This window comes from Rhamphochromis longiceps, linkage group LG13, assembly GCF_057381845.1.
Source record: "Rhamphochromis longiceps isolate RC_006_pf linkage group LG13, R_longiceps_female_GT1.1, whole genome shotgun sequence".
Taxonomy (NCBI): domain Eukaryota; kingdom Metazoa; phylum Chordata; class Actinopteri; order Cichliformes; family Cichlidae; genus Rhamphochromis; species Rhamphochromis longiceps.
Window position 1 is genome coordinate 27,562,801 of NC_140569.1, and position 19,436 is coordinate 27,582,236.

Consider the following 19,436-nt stretch of genomic DNA (forward strand, 5'->3'; position numbering starts at 1 on the left):
TACAGGGAGGAGGTCAGCGCCCTGACCCACTGGTGTCAAGACAACCATCTCACCCTCAACGTCGCAAAGACAAAGGAGTTGATAGTGGACTTCCAGAGGTGCAGAGAAGTACACACCCCCATCACCATCAACGGCGCTGCTGTGGAGAGAGTGAGCAACTTCCGGTTCCTTGGTGTACATCTGGCTGAGGATCTTACGTGGTCAGTACACACAAACAAAACAGTGAAGAAGGCGCAGCAGCGCCTCTTCTTTCTCAGGAGACTGAAAAGATTCGGCATGAGCCCCCGCATCCTCAGGACCTTCTATCACTGTGCCATTGAGAGCATCCTCACTGGATGCATCACCACCTGGTACGGCAACAGCACCGCCTACAACTGCAAAGCTCTCCAGCGAGTAGTGCGGTGCTCTGAACGGATAATTGGAGGTGAGCTTCCCTCCCTCCAAGACATCTACAGGAAACGGTGCCTGAGGAAAGCGGGGAGGATCATCAAGGACTCCAGTCACCCCAGCCATAAACTGTTCAGACTGCTTCCATCAGGAAGGAGGTTCTGCAGCATCCGGTCCTGTACCAGCAGACTGAGAGACAGCTTTTTCCATCAGGCCATCAGACTGCTGAACACGTCATAGACACCTCACCTCCACTACTGGAACTTCAACATTATGCACTCCATACTGCACATTAATACCACTGTTTTGCACATATTCAACTCTGTATATTTTTATATATTTTATTTATTGTTTACTCTATTTAATTTGTAAAATATGTACACACACACACACACACACACACGTAGAAAAATATTTAGTATACACATCCAGAAATGCATATACTATTATATATTGTACACATATTTATTAGTTTCAGATGTAGCCATTCTTGTATTTTGCTTGTTTACATTATTGTATTTTGCACAACTCTGTTGCTTGTGAAGCTCGCACACAAGAATTTCACTCACATGTGCTGTACCAATGTACCTGCACATGTGATGTGACAATAAAAGTGATTTGATTTGATTTGATTTGCAGGATGGCAGTTTAACTGCAAAGTCACATAGGTGTCCAGAAACCTCGGTTTAATATAGCAATAAAACATTACAACCATTCGAGTTCTGTCTTGCACAGTGATGTGTCGCAGGCGAATTGCGCTCGTCAGTGCAGACTGTCTGATCTGTCTGATAGTGACTGCGTTCAGTTTGTGGTACTGCAAATATTTGGAGACCGGTTGCATCCCACCAGGTGATTTGTGTAACTGTCTTGCAATTGAAAGTGGTCATGCAGAAGTTAAGTGTGTTACACGTTCATCATCTCGGCGATCAGTTGTTTGCTGCAGCTGCTAGCAGAAAGTCACCCAATCTGAAAAAATTCAGTGCATTCTCTCTGCAACCAGTGTTTTTTATTCAAGTCTCAAGGAGGTTGCTGTCCTATTTTTATCCTAGTGTGACTGAACCATAACTGTAGAAAACTCCCCACTGTCAGAGTAGGTAAACAAAGTGATGATAGAGGCTGACAGGTAACAAAAGAGGAGTTTCCTTAACTAAGAAAGAACTCTGAGAACTGAGAGGGTATAAAAGACTAGATATTCAGTTGGTATTATTTCTCTTAGATCAGTAATAAACTAAAACTGGCTGCTTGTTAAGGTGATTCCAACTGGTTTTGTATTGGTGGAGCAGTAGTTAGTACTCTTGCCTTACTGCAAGAAGGTTCTGGGGCGTTTCTGTGTTTTCATCTCCTCCCTGTGCCTGGATGGGTTTTTCCAGGCATTCTGGCTTCCTTTAAAAGTCCAAAGATGTTTGGTCAATTAGTGACTCTAAATTGTAGATGTGAATGATTGTCTGTCTCTCTGTGGTAAACCTGTGGAGATGGACCTGCCTCCTGTCCTATGGCAGCTGGGTTATGCTTAAGCATCCCTATGACCTTGAATTTAATATGCAGTTAAGAAAATGGATCTATGGACTTGAACATATCTTAGCAACTGTTGGATGAATTGCCACATAAAAACCAAATTCATGGTTTCCAGAGGATTGTCGCCACTTACCCCTTTTTTTTTAGCAAATTAAAAAATATCAGATAAAAAAAATTATACTGTTTCTTTTACCTTTTCTATCTACATCCCGCCTTCAGAGTCACCCTCTCCTCCCTTATATGGCTGTGTAAAAATATCCACCTCAGATCAAATCACACACTCAAGCGTGTGTTTAAAAAAATAACAAATTTCTGATATAATTTCGATGACAATTTTGTGGATTACGCTTATTTTTTTGTGATGTTGTAATCTGAGAGGAGAAGATAGCAACATCTAGCCTCAAATGAGTCCAGTCTGAGTGTTACGACAAATTGTGTGGTGGTATTGTATCAATGCAGGGACACCAAGTATCAACATTTTATAGAAACACTTTAGAAATACTATGAACAAGAGGACTCCTCTCATGCAACATCATCCTGACATAAAGTTACCCAAGCAAACTTTTGTTTAATTGGCTGTTAGACAGATTGTGTAAGGTCGCCAACATGTTGCCATCAGTCTTTGTCAGTGAGTCCAGTTCGAGAGGACTCAACTCAAAGAACATGAAGATTGCTGAACGCAAATGTAATAGTTATACAGAAATATAACTATTTCTGTATAACTATTACATTAATAGTTATATTTCTGTGAATTTCGGTGTATGCAGACAACAACAGAGGTGTGATTTTCAACTATTTATGTAACCGACCCCATTCAGTTGCAAAACTTTGCATGTTGCAAAATAACAAAAAATTGCAATAATTGTGGGTACTGAACTGTGTCAATATGTACCCTGCCTTTCCCCTTATCTCAACCAGACTAGGCTCCAGCTTTCCCTAAACCTAAACCTGGATGAAAGGCTGTCCCCATGAAAACTCTAACTGGCTCTGTCATTAACTTGACTAAATGCTAAACTACAGTATATTGGCACCAGACCTGATTGTAATGTGGATGGTGTTTATTAAAACCATTTATTCACATGTTAAATATTCATGGGTGAGTTTGCAGGTGCTTTGAGGGAAGGCCTGGTCACATCCACTGAATTATAACAAACACTCACTGAGACAGATAACCACCTATTGAATTGTAAATAAATGCGTGTTGAAAGCTTACTGAGAAGGGGAAAAAGGCAGACAGTCAGACAGTTCAGTCCAATTAAACAGAGTGAATGTGTATGCATTGTGACAGGCTTCTAGCTACCGTTGCCAGAGCTTAAAACGGTGGACTTCCCTGTGTGTGTTTGCATTATAAAATATTACATACAGTAGGCACCACAGCACCTGTGGGCACAAATTAATTATTCAACCTTCTTATTCGAATTATTCAAACAGTAACCGTAGACCCATGTAAATCTAAAAATAATCTGTATGAACTGCGAATATATTTGTTTTTGGGGGGAAAAGTTTAATATTTCTCAAGCACTGATGGAGTGCAGGCTCCTTCCTAGCTGTTAGGTGAGGCTGTGTGCAGGCAGGAATTGGACCCAAGGTGCAGACTCCGGAGACAGACGTGAACTCAAAAAAGGCTTTAATTTAATACTCAAAATATAACAAAACTAAAAAAAACTCAAAACAAACTTAAACTAGAGAAATGACAGAACACACAGCTAAGAAAATGGTAGATCGCAACACGGACACAGAGAAACACAGGGCTTAAATACACAGAGGGAGTAATCAGGGAATGAATAACAGGAGGGAAATACAGCTGGGGCAAATCAGAACTGACGAGACAAAAGGAAGCGTAAACTGAACACACTAAGACAGAGACCTTCAAAGTAAAACAGGAAACACATAACATAGACTCACATGCAGGCACTACAGAGGGAACAGAGACGTGGGACCAGGGCAGACACAAACACTGACTGAACACGGGGATATAGGAACTAAGGATACATAGAGACGCGAACTAGACAAGGGGATGCAGGTGATAGGGGAGACAGAGCAACTAAAGAAGACAGAGACATAAGCCATAAGACGGAACTCAAAGAAACCAAAAACTAGAAATTATAAATAATAACATAAACTCAAAAACCCTGGGTCGACGACCCAGGCATCCTAACACTAGCGGGTCGATTGGCGGTGCAAATGAAATATTTGTCAGGTTTCACTTCTGACCTAGAAGAAAAGTAGCAGTAAAAGCAGTCACATTTGCAAAAAAATAACCTTTAGTCAAGCAACACTTAAAATTAAAAGAGTTGCACAAAAGCAGCAGATTGGGGGAAATGCTTCTAAGGATTCCAGAAATGTGAAGAAAATTTCTTTGTTAACAGCTCAGCGTCGGTATCCAATTTTGGAACTACCCCTCTCATCAGTGTGAGAGATTTCTATTAGAACAAAACAAAAGGTCAAAGAGAGTGTGAAGTTCTTTTAAGAGACGCTTTTGATGCCCTCTTGCTTGCTGGTTTAGCACAACAAAGCAAACAACAACTCCCAACACTCCCACGTTACACCTGAATATTATAACCAGTCTGTGCTGAAAGTCTACGCTCCTCATCTGCTGCTTGTTTTAATCGTGGGAGACGGTTATTTGTGATTACCAAAACAGAGCGGGAGACGGATTGTTCTTCTGTCTCCCCCTCTGTTTCTCCAAACTTGGTCAGTGAGTCAGTCACACCCATGCTCCTCACATGTTTTACCTCAGCTGCGACCCAGCAATGATCTCCTTTAAAGTAACAATAAAAGCATTCATATTTCAAGCGTGCACTTTGATCCATTTAAGGCTTGATCATACTCCACGTCTTAGGTAAACAAAGGGGGTTGAGGGGGTTATAGCAATGCTTTTGTGTGATACGGGGAAATCTGGAAAATGTAAAGCAAGCTAACACTGCACTAGCAAGCCCAAGTTCACCTGCAGTGTTGTCTTACATGAAAACTAGAGCGCATACCGAAGGAGGATAAATACAATTATGAGTTAAGTTGGTAATAATTACACATAAATGGTTAACAAATTGAAATAGATTGAACAAGTAGCTGTGGCACTACCTAAAAATGTGTTCTGAGTCTTTAATCAGATGGCTTCACTCCATCTATTAATTGTTCTTAATGAGAAAACAAAATGAACTTATTCAATTGTCAATCAGTAATGGAAAGGTTCATTTGAATATTTGATTTTCTTTCTTTTTCTTTTACACTAACACATGTAATCTTAGGCTTTTTTCCCCTTTAAACTGCATGTGGACTGTAAGAATTCTAACAATGCTCTCATTTTTTCAGCTGTCCCTTCTTTTAACCTTTAACCCTTGCAGGAAAACGTCAGGGTCAGTCTGGTTTATGATCGCATAATCATCGAGCATTTCCCGACCTGCACTCCTCACTCGGAGCCCTGGACTTTACCCGGCCGCACATTCTTATGCACAACCGGCCGGGGCGATGTGTCCTTCAGCGACCTTGCCACTCCATCATCAATCACCTCCCAAGGAGAGGCGTTCACAGGGAAGACTGAATAAACGTCACTTTGTCAGTATGAACAACAGGACTCGCGAAACTTTTTAAACGACGCTGCCTCACACCTCTGACATCCACTTTTCAGGATGAGCAATTGCAGATGCTACTCTGAATTCTGATACTGTCTCCGGCCTGAGCCGTGGTCCGCTCAGTCTGACGGCCTGCCTCTAAACACCTCAGGGCTAGACAAATAATGTTTGGTCAAATAGACGAAAAAAAAAAAAAAAAAGATCCTCTGCTTTCAGTAAAGAAAACATTTGGACAGCCTGCGAAGGATAAATCTGCTGTCATAGCCACTGTCATGATCTCAAAAATACCCACTCCTCTCTCTGACACCTATAATCAACAACATGCTTGAAGCCAACAGAAGTGTGCTCGAAGAATCTCGACCTTATCATTAAGGAATCATTTATTTTCTGTAGTTGCTGTTGGATTGTTACGTTGGACTCTAGATGTTACATAAAGAATGCAAATAGAATATTATAATGTCCGCAATAGTTCCAAATTAAGTGCAATCTTTCTATAAAAACATTTGCTCATGAGTGTAATCGGTATGAGAAGGATATGCCAGCCTCGTCGCTTTCAGACAGACCCTTCGCACAGCGAGGCCTTCTGCGGTGGAAACACATGATTAAGTGGCAAAAGCTAGATTTAGTGTCCTGACCAGAGAACAGAGATGGGCTTTGTTTCTGCTTTGCTCCTGTGGGACCCAGTTTGGCTGACGGCAGTGGGCTGGTGTCCATATGGGGGGGGGGGGGGGGGGGGGGGGGGGGGCATCACCCACAATACAGGAGCCCATTAAAAGGACTCTATCTGGCCTACAGGGGCAAGCAAATCACATCAAAAGAGACTTCTATGGGGGATTAATAAAGTCGCTTAGTGTGCTGTATAAATTCCATCATTCATCAACGATGATAACAATAATGATGATATATATGAGTCCAGCCCCTAGCTAGGATTAGTAAGTTACAAGCAAAACAGTATACTCTCATCACGGAATTGGACTGGGAAGCCTAATAATGCTCCCCCATGACCTCGGATGAAAAAGTTAATGCTCATTTGGTTCAGAGTGAAATTACTATTAAAATGTTTCCTCAGACCTTGTCTCCAGAGCACCTAACCTTTCCCAAGCGCCCCTGTAAAACCACTGTAGTGATTTTCATGAAAAGTGCTACATTTGATTAACATTCAACTGATGCCTAAACCTAAAAATATGAGTGCATCGAGTTTTCACGCTCGTCTTTTCTGCTCTGCTTGTCCAAAAGAGCAAGTGCACTAAACTAAGATTCTGAAAATAATACAATATATGTTTGCATGTTCTCTAGCTACTCCTAGATGAGTGGACCAATCTTGATGTAATTTTGCATAAACACTGCCTAGGGCAGGGGTGTCCAACTCCAGGCCTCAAGGGCCGGTGTCCTGCAGGTTTTAGACGTGTCCGTGATCCAACAGAGGTGATTTAAATGGCTAAATTACCTCCTCAACATGTCTTGAAGTTCTCCAGAGTCTTGTAATTATTTGATTCAGGTGTGTTGATCCAGGGATCTCTAAAATATGCAGGACACCGGCCCTTGAGGCCTGGAGTTGGACACCCCTGTTCTGGGGTAATGTGAATGCTAAAATACATATGACTTATACAAATATCTCATACAAAATCCCCAAATCATATATAGTTATACATTTGATAGTTCAATTGAGTGTGTTTTTGTGTTTGTTATGCATTTTAACCGTCAGTGCAAATATTTAAACTTTTTGGTGCAGCTGAATGGCCGCTGATTATCGATCAAAGAAATAAGCCACTATAAAAGCATTTAAAATTTAGAAAATACTGCAGCAGAGCAGACAGCAACATTGTGGGGATAAGAACACAATGTTTGGATAAGCATCATATTATAAGAGACTTTATAAACAACCTGTCATGTATTAAATCTTCTATATGAATTCATCATTAATTTTGCAGTATACATATTATTTAATATATTCTTCATTTTACTAATTTATATTGTTTAGATTTGACAACTAATAAATAATCTAATAAGTCAGTATTCTGGTAAATTTACCAGTATATAGATCTTCCATCAATGAATTATTAAATTGTGTGCTTATTGTGCCAATAATATATCTGGTACCATATATTTGTACGCAGAGTATATCACAAACACACGCATACTAAAATGAAAATCTGCGAAATGTTTCATGTAATCACGATTTTAAAAACTACTGGACGCTGCCAGGCTACCCTCAGCCTCCTAGTAGATACACCTATGGTATCACTTTGAAAATCATACATGACATCTTTCTCGATTTATGGTGTTCACAAGATCTTCAGAAAACTTGGACTCTCACCTTGACCTTAACCTTGAAGTCAACCTCACTGAGATTCAAACTCATCTCAGACTTTTAGTAGATGCACCCATGGAACGAATTTCAAAATCCCACGTCTCCTCGTTCTTGAGTTCTCACATTCACAAACTTGGGTGTCACGCCACCCACCCGCCTGGTGGTGTGACGATATTACCCCCTCAGCCTTTTATGGCAGAGAGGTTAAAAAGGGATGAAAAAGTGACAGTTATTCTTGGCAGTTATTGTTTATTGAGCCAACACCAAAGCAAAGACCGGCGTGCAGTGCAGGGGGTTATTTTGAAGCACTTTTTTTTATTTCAGTGGTCCACAGGACATAACAACTGCATATAGAGAAAAAAACGTCAAATCTACTAAAAACTTCTACCAACTTCCACCTTCTATGTTTGCTGGATTTCAGTTTGTCATTCACAGAGTATTTTGTCTGTTTTATTATGTCTGTGCCTAAACTGAATTAGAAAGGAAACAGATTGCCTCAGAATAAAAATGAATGAAACTAAAATTATCTGCATATCTAGAGCCATCGTTAAATAAGAAAAGATGTGCAAATCAGTTTCTGTTTCATTTAAAAAAAACAAAAAACTTGCAGTGGGATCCAAGTTTCCATTCCTGCCCCAAACGGTCTGTTTGTTGAAGAACATTGAGAGCGCAGCTGCAGCAAGAGTGGTGCAAACATATACACATGCCTTATTAAGCTTGTCAATCAGCTGCCAATTCTCCACAACCCTCAGATCCATTCAGTCAGCCAGCCGTACAGGAAGGCAGTCAGTCGGCTGTGCCAGACGAGGGAACAGCTGGCCGCCACTTTCAACTCACTGAGGCTACCTGGTTTGGCATCAGCTTCCAGCAACAGGCGTATCTCTGCCAAATGCTGCATGTGGCAGGAAGAATGCAAAGACTGAACCAAGGGAGTGAGGTGAAAGAAGGGATAGGCCACGCAAACTGCTGCTCCAAAAGGTCAGGTGCGACAGACCTTTGGCTGAATGTCCTTAAAAGCCTCGCAATCATCATCTCCATCACTCCAATGGAACTGGAGAGAGAGTCGGACAATTTAATGGCACTAATAAGGCCCGGAGAGACAGGTGACACCATCCTGTAGGTCACCAGGCGACACAGCCACCCAAAAAGAAGTGAAAGAGAGGCAAAATTATACCGCTGCCATTATTCCAATCTAAATTTAACTGTCAGTCAGCAGTCGGCGGAGACGGGGGCCAAAACTGACTGTAATAATATTCACAGCAGTCACTGATGTAGTTTGCGTGCGCGTGTGTGTGTGTTTTGGCGTGAGTGGTGAGCTTAATATGTGTGCTTTCACATGCACATACCTCTGGGAATGACTGACTGAACAGAGCAAGTTATCAAGCCATCCGCTCTGTGTGATTTCAGCCCCTTTCTGATTTCCTCATCAGCCAGTGTCTGTGTCACCATCAGGTAGAAAAGCAGCTATCACCGGGCTGCACGGAGGTGAAAGCAATCAATAGCTGACTTCAGGGGGGGACACAGGAGGAGCTATCATGGAGCTCATCATCAGGCTGTATGAATACAGCCCTCTGGGAGATTGCATATGGTGCGAGAGTCATCGGCACGAGCCCGCCACAGTCAGTCACACTGTCAGAGCACCCTGATCTCACACTGCATTAGTCCCTAATATGATGCTATATATTATCGCTTTTAGGACATTTACTGTGGCAATTGTGGTTAAGCGCAAGGGCTGGAAGGTAAAAGAAAAAAAAAACACACTGGCAAGCCTCCTGCAGGGTAAAACCTGACAAGGATCTCCTAATTCCCACCATGTCCCCTGTTTGCCTTTTCCCAGCTACAGTGCAATACTGCTGCTGCGATGACAGCTATTAGGACTCTGGGGAGGACAAAACATTAAAGAGTGCTTGATTTAAGTACTCACAGCTTTTCCAGGGCAGCCAAGCCATAGAAGGAGCCGTTCCTCAGCAGAGAGATCTTGTTGTTACTCAGGTTTCTGTTTAGGGGCAAAAGATATGAGAGAGAGAGAGAAAGAAGTCGAGGTGAGCATGCAGAGCAAGTAAGAGGAGGCGCATTTGTAAATATCACAAAAACAGAGCTGGGGGAGATTACTTATTCAAATGGCTGATAAATTGTTTATCCTCTGCCTGTCAATATGTTGGCAAGAGATAAGGATTTATGCCTGATGAGATTGTGGCTGTAAATTACTCATCCAAGCCACGTTTTGGACTTGTTTATGGCCATTTGTGGTTAAGATGTGTAATGATCCAAGCCATCCACCACCCCCCACATGCCCCCTCCTGCACTCCTTCATGTCAAAATATTGGCCTAATAGAAAAGCTTAAGGAAACGCCAGGTCAGCACAATTCAGTCATCCATTGCTCACACCACAACAGCAAACAAATCAATGAAATACAACGATACAGCAGACAAGAACAGGTAGTTCAGGGCTCCACTCTGAAATAAATCTCTCTCTCAAGCCGGACTTCCATGAGCAAATTGGCAAATAAAGACTTTTTGAGTTTTTTTCATTATACAGATTTCCTCAGATTTCCTTAAAACAGCGAGACGGTGGTAATACATGATGTATGTTACAATGCACCAATTATCCCTTTATTTAGACAATTCAGGGTTGGAGACTGTCCCATGAGGTCATGAGGTGACAGGCAGGGAGAACGTGTAAACTCCACACAAAAGGGCCCAGGCTGGCCAGTGGGTTCAAACACTTCCCTGGCAGTGTGAGACAGTGCTAACTACTGCACCGCCACGCCACACCTAGGGTTTGTGTCTCAGTTCAGAAGCCTGGTGCCAATCAATCATATCCAACCACACAGACACAGTTAAAGGAGATTAAAGCTTTTATAAATTAGAAACTACTCACTACACTACTCACTGTCTATGTGAAGAGGATTGCTTGTAGCTAAAAACCAACAGAGAATTGTGATTTTATTTTGTAGTTTCAGATCACAGAGGTTGTTGACTTTCTCCTTTACTTTATATCTTTTAACCTCAGCACAAAAAACAGCAGTGATGCAAAAATGAAAGCACAAACAGAGCTCAAAGGAGAGACACTGTTTATTATGTAACAGTTACATAGCCTGTATTAAAAAGACGAAGGTAGCCACCGTGTGATCATCCATCAGTTTTGCTTTTGAGTTAGTATTTTGTGTCGTTTTGTGAGTTTGTTTAGTGGCTAAAGAGGCTTTTTGTTTTCAACAGATTGGTGGGTTCCTTGTTATTAGCTAATGCTAGCAAACTTGCTAACCAAGCTTCCATGAACAATATGAATGCATTAATTGCGTTACACATTATATGAATGCAAACACCTGCTAATTAGTGTCAAGCAACAAAAAACTAAAAACTAAAAAAATTAAAGTAAAAATTTCTATAAATTTATTGAAATTAATACACATAATTTTCTCATTCACATTTAATTAGAGTAATTAAAGGTAATAGTATTTATAGGTACTGTTGGGGTAAAAAAAAGAAAGAAGGTATTTTCTCTGCAGACACATGGATGCAGATGCAACTTTACACATACACTGAACAAAAATATAAACGCAACACCTTTGTTACTGCTCCCATTCCCCATGGGATGGACGTAGAGACCTAAAATTCATTCCAGATACACAATATAACCATCCCTCCCAAACAGTGGTCACAAATCAGTCCAAATGTGTGGTAGTGGGCACATCTGCTATATTGAGATAATCCATCCCACCTCACAGGTGTGCCACATCAGGATGCTGATCTGACATCATGAGTAGTGCACAGGTGTACCTCAGACTGCCCACAACAAAAGGCCACCCTGGAATGTGCATTTTTTGCGCTATTGGGGGTCTGAGGACCCAGAACCGGTCAGTATCTGGTGTGACCACCATTTGCCTCATGCAGTGCAACACATCGTCGCATGGAGTCTATCAGATTGTCAATTGTGGCCTGTGGAATGTTGGTCCACTCCACTTCAATGGCTGTGCGAGGTTGTTGGATATTCGTGGGAACTGGTACACGCTGTCGTATACGCCGGTCAAGCACATCCCGAACATGCTCAATGGGTGACATGTCCGGTGAGTATGCTGGCCATGCAAGAACTGGGACATTCTCAGCTGCCATCTGCCCTGAACAATGTGAACCATGATTCATCCGTGAAGCGCACACCTCTCCAACGTGCCAGACGCCATCGAATGTGAGCATTTGCCCACACAAGTCTGTTACGGCGACGAGCTGGAGTCAGGTCAAGACCCCGATGAGGACGACGGGCATCCAGTTGAGCGTCCCCGAGACGGTTTCTGACAGTTTGTGCAGAAATTGTTTGGTTGTGCAAACCAATTGTTCCAGCAGCTGTCTGGGTGGCTGGTCTCAGACGATCTTGGAGGTGAACCTGCTGGATGTGGAGGTCCTGGGCTGGTGTGGTTACACGAGGTCTGCGGTTGTGAGGCCGGTTGGATGTGCTGCCATATTCTCTGAAACGCTTGTGGAGACGGCTTATGGTTGAGAAATGAACATTCAATGCACGGGCGACAGATCTGGTTGATATTCCTGCTGTCAGCATGCCAATTGCACGCTCCCTCATTGCTTGTGGCATCTGTGGCATTTTGCTGTGAGACAAAACTGCACATTCCAGGGTGGCCTTTTGTTGTGGGCAGTCTGAGGTACACCTGTGCACTACTCATGATGTCAGATCAGCATCCTGATGTGGCACACCTGTGAGGTGGGATGGATTATCTCAATATAGCAGATGTGCCCACTACCACACATTTGGACTGATTTGTGACCACTGTTTGGGAGGGATGGTTATATTGTGTATCTGGAATGAATTTTAGGTCTCTACGTCCATCCCATGGGGAATGGGAGCAAAAACAAAAGTGTTGCGTTTATATTTTTGTTGAGTGTAGCTGTAGGCTATGGTGCAAGAGTCGGGGGGATGATGATATACGCAGCGCTTATTCTGCAGCCCAGACTCACATAATTTTAAATACAACTCCAATGGAGATTCAAGGTTTTATATCTGCTAAAATATTGATTTCTCCAGCCAGCTCTTAAATCCTCTGCTGCAGGGCTGCTCTCTCTCGCTCTGTGATGCTGTGGATACGTACATACCCATGTGATCTGCTGCCTTGAGCTCTCCTTTGCATGTTGTGTATCTTCTTGTCAGCCAATGGCCACTTCACTCACTTACGCACACACATTCAGACAGATAGACAGTGGCAGATTTGCACAAGGTCAGATCCTTTTATCACCTTCCACCACTACCTTCCCATCTTCTTTTAACACAATGGGCTGTGGGAATGATCACCCAGGTTTAAGGAGAGAAGGCCAATTAGAATGTGGTGTTGATTTCTTCTGTGACGACAGTGCTCTCGTTATGGCTACATGCTCATTTTTAACCCCAGGATTAAGCAGCGGGATCCCACAATGCATTGTGCTGAACGGGCAACTCGCCGGCCAAACTGCTCAGGGTGCAGAGTGTGCACAATGAAAATGTACTTGTGAAGGCACAAACAGACATGCAAACTAGGCATGAACTCACAACAGGAAATAAATATTTGGTCTTTTTGGTCATGAGAATAAACAATTCTATAAAGATTTCTCTCGGTTTTTGGCTGAAAGGTTAAAAAATGATATTTGCACTTGCCATTTTTTGCACTTGCACTGGAGAATTGTCTCATTTAATTGAATAAGTTTGCTTCTGGGTGATATTTGGGGAAAGCACCTCTTTCTGCTCACAGTTGTCTTGGCAGGAAAAGCTAGATTGATGACAGGAAGTCCCCTCTCAGCAAAAGGCCAGGATGGACGCAAACTCGCGTCAGCAAATTTGTGTCAACATCTAAGCTTGTATTTATATTTTGGCCTACCCCAATAGCAAACTTCCAAGGAGATCGTATCTCTATTACTTCCAAAATGACTCTTTTTTTTTTTGACAGAGAACTAGTGGGAAGATCCGGCGGGACAAAATCCGCAGAGCCAATACAAGAGACAAAGAATGCACAAAAAAGATAGAAATAATCGGGTGAGATAATAGACTTTTCACTAAGCCCCTCCATCCAGTTATTGCTGCTATGGCTGTCAAGCGTTCCATTGTTGCACAAAGCACTTTACACACTGATACCACAGGCACATTTATCATTTGAAATTTGCAGTAATTCTTTAAACAGTGATATGACAGCTGATTTCACATGGAAGTAAACAGTAGGCTTCTCATTTCCAGCCAACAAGTGAAAATCTATTTTATCTGCTGTACGAACGACTGTCGTTTGACAGTCCACTGAATTTAGTGTTAGAAGACTGAGGCCAAAGCTGCTCGTCACCCGCATGAAGTCATACTGTCACCAGCTGATGATCAGCGTCAGTATGGAATAAGGAGGAGCATGGGCATGTTTTGCATAGTAGAGATGGTTAACCGTAGTTATATATGACATTTGTGCCAGTACCACTTTTTTCCATCTGCTATGTGCCACTGCTTGTGGGAGGAAGAGCACACCTTGTCGGTGGTACAGAACAGAGCAGCATTAACATGACAGAAAAAACACTGATTGTGTCAGACATGGCAGAGGAGGAGGAGCTGGAATGGAGGTGGGTTGCTAACCTTGCTCAGTAATGTAAATAACATGCCCTATATGAGATTTGCCAATCAGCTGTCAAATATCTGTCTGCACTGAAATCTCACCTGAACTAATTCCTCAATTATCAGTAAAAACGTAATTTAAATGTTACATGCCAAAAACGTCCTGTTTAACTGACTTTTATTTTGTGCTATTTTATTTTTACAAAACTGTTTTGGTTTTTTTTTACATCAAGTGTAGTTATTACTTGAGCCCTGTGTCTACTGTTTTGGGACATGGTGAAATTCAAAGGCTTGCAATTTATGTGGGCTTGGCGAAATCAGTCAATTAGAAAGTGTAGGGCCAAATTAACTCATGGGTTGAAGGGGAAAAAAGTTCTGTGGGTGATCAGCTCAACTAACAATGGGCTAATTTACTAAAAACCTAAATTCACAAATCAAAACAAGCAGACTGGATAATGGACAAGCAGTCTAGTAATCAAAATAAAACAGTCTCCAGTAACAGCAATGGCAATTTAGATCACTGAGAGCCAACTTAATGGTAATTTCGTGTCTTTTTTTAGTGCAAACTTCTCTGTTAGAAATTGCTGAGGGCTGCTTATGTTCTGCATAAATCAGAGGAGCACAGGATTTGTGTAGAAAAAGGGCTGTTACAAACTATCAGAGGTGGGACCAAGTCATTGTTTTGCAAGTCTCAAGTAAGTCTCAAGTCTTTATCCTCAAGTCTCAAGTCAAGTCTCAAGTAATGTCAGGCAAGTCAGAGTCGAGTCTCAAGTCACTGGTGTAAAAGTCCGAGTCAAGTCACAAGTCTGAAACTTTGAATTTCAAGTCCTTTCGAGTCTTTAAAAAAAAAAAAGAAAAAATAATGTTGCAGTTATATGCTAAATGTAAATATTAGACCATGTAATTTTAAAATCTGTGTTTTTCTCAACACATGACAAAATAGTGAACTTAGAAAATATACACAAATTGTGAAATTGCACCTCTTTAAAATGCAGCTCAATTAAACCTAGCTCCAAGAATAATTTTCACCGACAGTTCTGAGATAAGCTGCATGTTATTCTTGGATGCGGTTGTAGGACCAGCTTTAAAATCGCATGACAAAAATATCATACACATTAAAAAAAACTGTATCACCAACGTAGCCTGGACAACATTTGCTAGTTAGATGAAGTCAGCTATCTCATCTTAGCATATTTATATGCATATTTATAATCATACGGTTCTTGGAGTGAGTGCATACACTCATGAAGTTTAGTAACTTCAGGTCACTGCAACAAGCCCAGGTACAGTTTACCGACGGATGGGTACAGGACCTTGAAATGCACCGTGTAGAAAGTAAAGACCATCGTACGTATCATAAGTTTACCAGTCTCACAAATTGTCGTCATAAATACACATTCGTTAACCGTTTATTAATAGGACCTTTGAGCTCAACGGTAATTAATTAGTAGTGGAAATAATTTCTGGTACCCATCACAGAAATGTAGCAGTGACAATAATATTGTATGCTGTAATCGTACTGGGCAATTAGTGATACAAAACAACTGTTTTATCCTGTGAATAAAAGTATATGTTTTTGTCAATGTACCATAATAACAGAAGCGAAACGCAATATTGTGTCAGGACAATTCACTATTTATGCACAATAAACACAGGAGCATAGCGCGACAATTTCTGTTCAGCGCCAGACTTGCTTGTAACCTATATCACCAATTATGTTATGAAAATGACGTATTAACTACTAAAAAACACTGACCTTCGTGTAAATGCTTGGAGCAGACTAACCTGTGAGCTGGAGGGTTCTGGGACGTTATATTTGATCTTTGAATGGCTGCGATCCAGGCCATCCGTCGCGTCTTTGTTACTTCGGAAACATGGCTCGAACAATTTCTCTTCAACGACGTAATCCGATAACAACCGATCTCTTTACCCGTCGGCTTCCCGTGGCTGTCATGCGACCGGCTATTGCAGTTAATAATACAACAGCTTCTTGACATTTTTGTGTTTCTTTTTATCGCTGTATAACTGATTTCAATTGAAAGCCTGCGTGCGCTAGTACCGCTTGCCACGAGTTCCCAGAATCCTTTGCGGTTCTACCCGTGAATGACGTCACATTTTCAATCTCTATATAATATGCATGTTAAATTTTATATTTGGGGTAAAATATCAAGTCTTTTCAAGTAAACCGGTTCAAGTCCAATTCAAGTCCCAAGTCATTGGTGTAAAAGTCCAAGTCAAGTCACAAGTCTTAGAACATTTTTTCAAGTCAAGTCTAAAGTCATAAAATTAATGACTCGAGTCTGACTCGAGTCCAAGTCATGTGACTCGAGTCCACACCTCTGCAAACTATCCCATAGTGTAAACCTGAAATCTGCAACAGCTGATCTGTAGGATGTGCAGAATAACACAAAACATAATCTACCATCAAATACTTACCCATCTGTGCGTCGATGAACTTGCTGTTATTGTGTTATGTGCAATAATGCAAGCAATTCTCTCATTTTAGGAAGACGTTTTTATAAAACCCATTAGACATCAGAGATCAGTCTAGAAGTGTATGAGTCCCATTCATTTTTGCATTTTGACAGTCATTTCAATATGGCAATATGTGCATGAAAAAAAATCACGAAAGGTGAAGATTTTATGACGTGCCATTTTCAAATGAAGGAATTTTCTCGATTAATTTTTCAACCATAACTGAATGTTACAAATAACAATTACAGTTCACAATTACAACTACATACAGAAACTGTTAAAAAACGGATAATATGCTCACAGAAAATTACGTTAGTTTTTTTTTACAGTGTAACTTTGAGCTATCCACTATATACAAATTCGTTCTCACTCATTTTGAGTATATCAGCATTCCTAGGGGCGACTATCACAGCCACACCCGGTGCAAAATAACACATGACCTAAAGTTAAATGCATTAAATTTAGTGCAATTTGCAATGAATTGCTTTATCAGACCTTTCTGATTTTCCACTCTAAAACTGAAACTCCTACAAAGACCTGCACAACAAGCCCAGTCACGAAAATACCTGCACCCTGTGCACTTTAATACCAAAAGAGAGTATTTCATTGGTGCAGTAAATTTGTAAATTTGATCCTTTAAGCTGAGTCAGATTAGACAAGATTTATAGACCACCAAATGTGAGTAAGCAAGAGTTTGTATGGATTTCTATTGTTGTTGATCCAAACATCAGTATCCTGCTGCGTTGGTGTCAGTTTGAATTCGTCTTGACAAAAGCTCTCTGCATGCAGGAAATTGCAGCAGATACAAGCCAGCATGGAAGCAGCCGGACATGGTGAGAAACTCCTTGGAAAACCGAGCAGGTCAATATCACAATATTTCACACGGAGAATTACTGAAAGATAACCAAAGAGCTCAAACAGTTTGAAGGGCCAGGTGGAGTTGATTCTGGTATTCCCTGAGCTTTTTCTAAATGCTAGCACTATAAATTGTGCCAAAACTGCTGCGCTTCTTTTCTAAAGCCACATATGAACAATGTGGCAGGGTAAAGGTGGTCGAGCTGAGACACTCACTGCTGTCGCTGTGTTTTCTCCAGTGTCTCCCATTCTGTTCCTACACCTCCCTCTGCGGACGGACGTCCCACTCAGGGACAGGCAGCTACTGTTTGTGCAAACTCAAGCGTGTCCTGTGCTGTGTTATGCTGCATGTATGTGTGTGCGGATTTGTGTGGATGTGCCTGCTTGCCGACCCCTGCATGCCTATCTCAGGCCTCTGCGCAACGTCCAGGAAATCACAGGAAAAACAGAATTGAACATTATGTAAACAGGCCATGACAAACTTGTAGAGGAGCCATCCAACTCTGTATTTACATTATCAATTATGTTCTCTGTGGATAAGCTGCTTTCAGCGAGGAGAAGTGATTCAGTATTGTCTCTGTAGGCTGCAGCAAATGGTCTATGTCATTGCTTACTGTGTTCCAGCGCCAACCACAGCCAGATGTGTATAGTTTATCTAGTAAATGCTGCATTTTCACAAAATTCCCACATGGCATAGGGCATTCATTTGTGTGAATGTTGAGTTTGCGAGCGTAAAATTGGAAGATTGAAGCACTGCAGAAGGTTAAACAGTTGATTAGTTAATTGATAATAAATTTGTGTGACAGTATTTTGATAACTGATACACACTGGAGTCATTTTTCAAATAAAAATGCCAAGGTTTTGATGAGAAATATGAGAACTGAGTACTGTACGAAAGTCTTGAGCCACCCCCATTTTTTTTTTAAGTGGTCCTGAGTAATAGTTCTCAAGACTTTCTGAAGGTCTTTTTTAAGTTTTTGGACATAACCTGGGAATAATTCAAGAATAAAAAGACATCTGATTCAACAGATAAGTAAGTGTTGTGTCTACACGTATCAGACAGGTTTTTAAATGTTTCTTTGGGCACTTATTAGCAGCCTGTTGCAAAAACATATCATTTGTTCCCATTAACACAGTTTAACAGGCATAAAATTGCTTTTGTTGTGTGTTGCTTTGTCTTTTCCCAACAAGGTGATTCCCAAAGAGCCATTAGCTGAAAACATATCTCAGCATGGTGTGCAATGAGCTCTTAAAAAATTTGAGGAACATGAACAAGTTGAGGATAAAAAGTGACATACCTGAAAAACTATGTACAGCTTAAGAACGGTATCTAAAAGTCATGTCATTGAGAAGTAAAAAAAAATCCAGCAAAGACCTGACACGGGACCTGAGAGATGTGTCTGGACCTTTAGTTGATCCATCTACTGTTTCTAAGCCTTATTAGAAATAGTCCCAGTGGAAGGATGGCTGCTAAAGAGCCATTATTAAGAACTGGAAACAGGGGTAAAAGGCAAAAGTATGTATGGAGGACGTCAGCAGAGAGGTACGACAGTGCTTGTTTACAGTCATCTGTAAAACAAATTGAAGGCTCTGTCATTGTTTAGAACTGCATTTCATTCCAATGGTGTTTGGGATCTTGTCAAAATGTTAAAAGTGATGCGACTATAAACACAGAAAATTATAGTCTAATCTACCATGTAATAAATAATAATAATAAATGAAAACATTCTGGATTTTTTTTTTATTATGGCTTAAT

The 19,436-nt window shown here is 41.1% G+C and overlaps 1 protein-coding gene across 1 annotated transcript in view; it reads right to left on the reverse strand.

The window, feature by feature from the left end:
• adgra1b (adhesion G protein-coupled receptor A1b) overlaps positions 1 to 19,436 on the reverse strand; it is a 199,487-nt gene that overhangs the window by 164,939 nt on the left and 15,112 nt on the right. Inside the window, exon 2 of the mRNA XM_085428849.1 lies at positions 9,710 to 9,781. Coding sequence (XP_085284975.1) covers positions 9,710 to 9,781 — 72 coding nt within the window. The remainder of the gene's footprint in view (positions 1 to 9,709; positions 9,782 to 19,436) is intronic.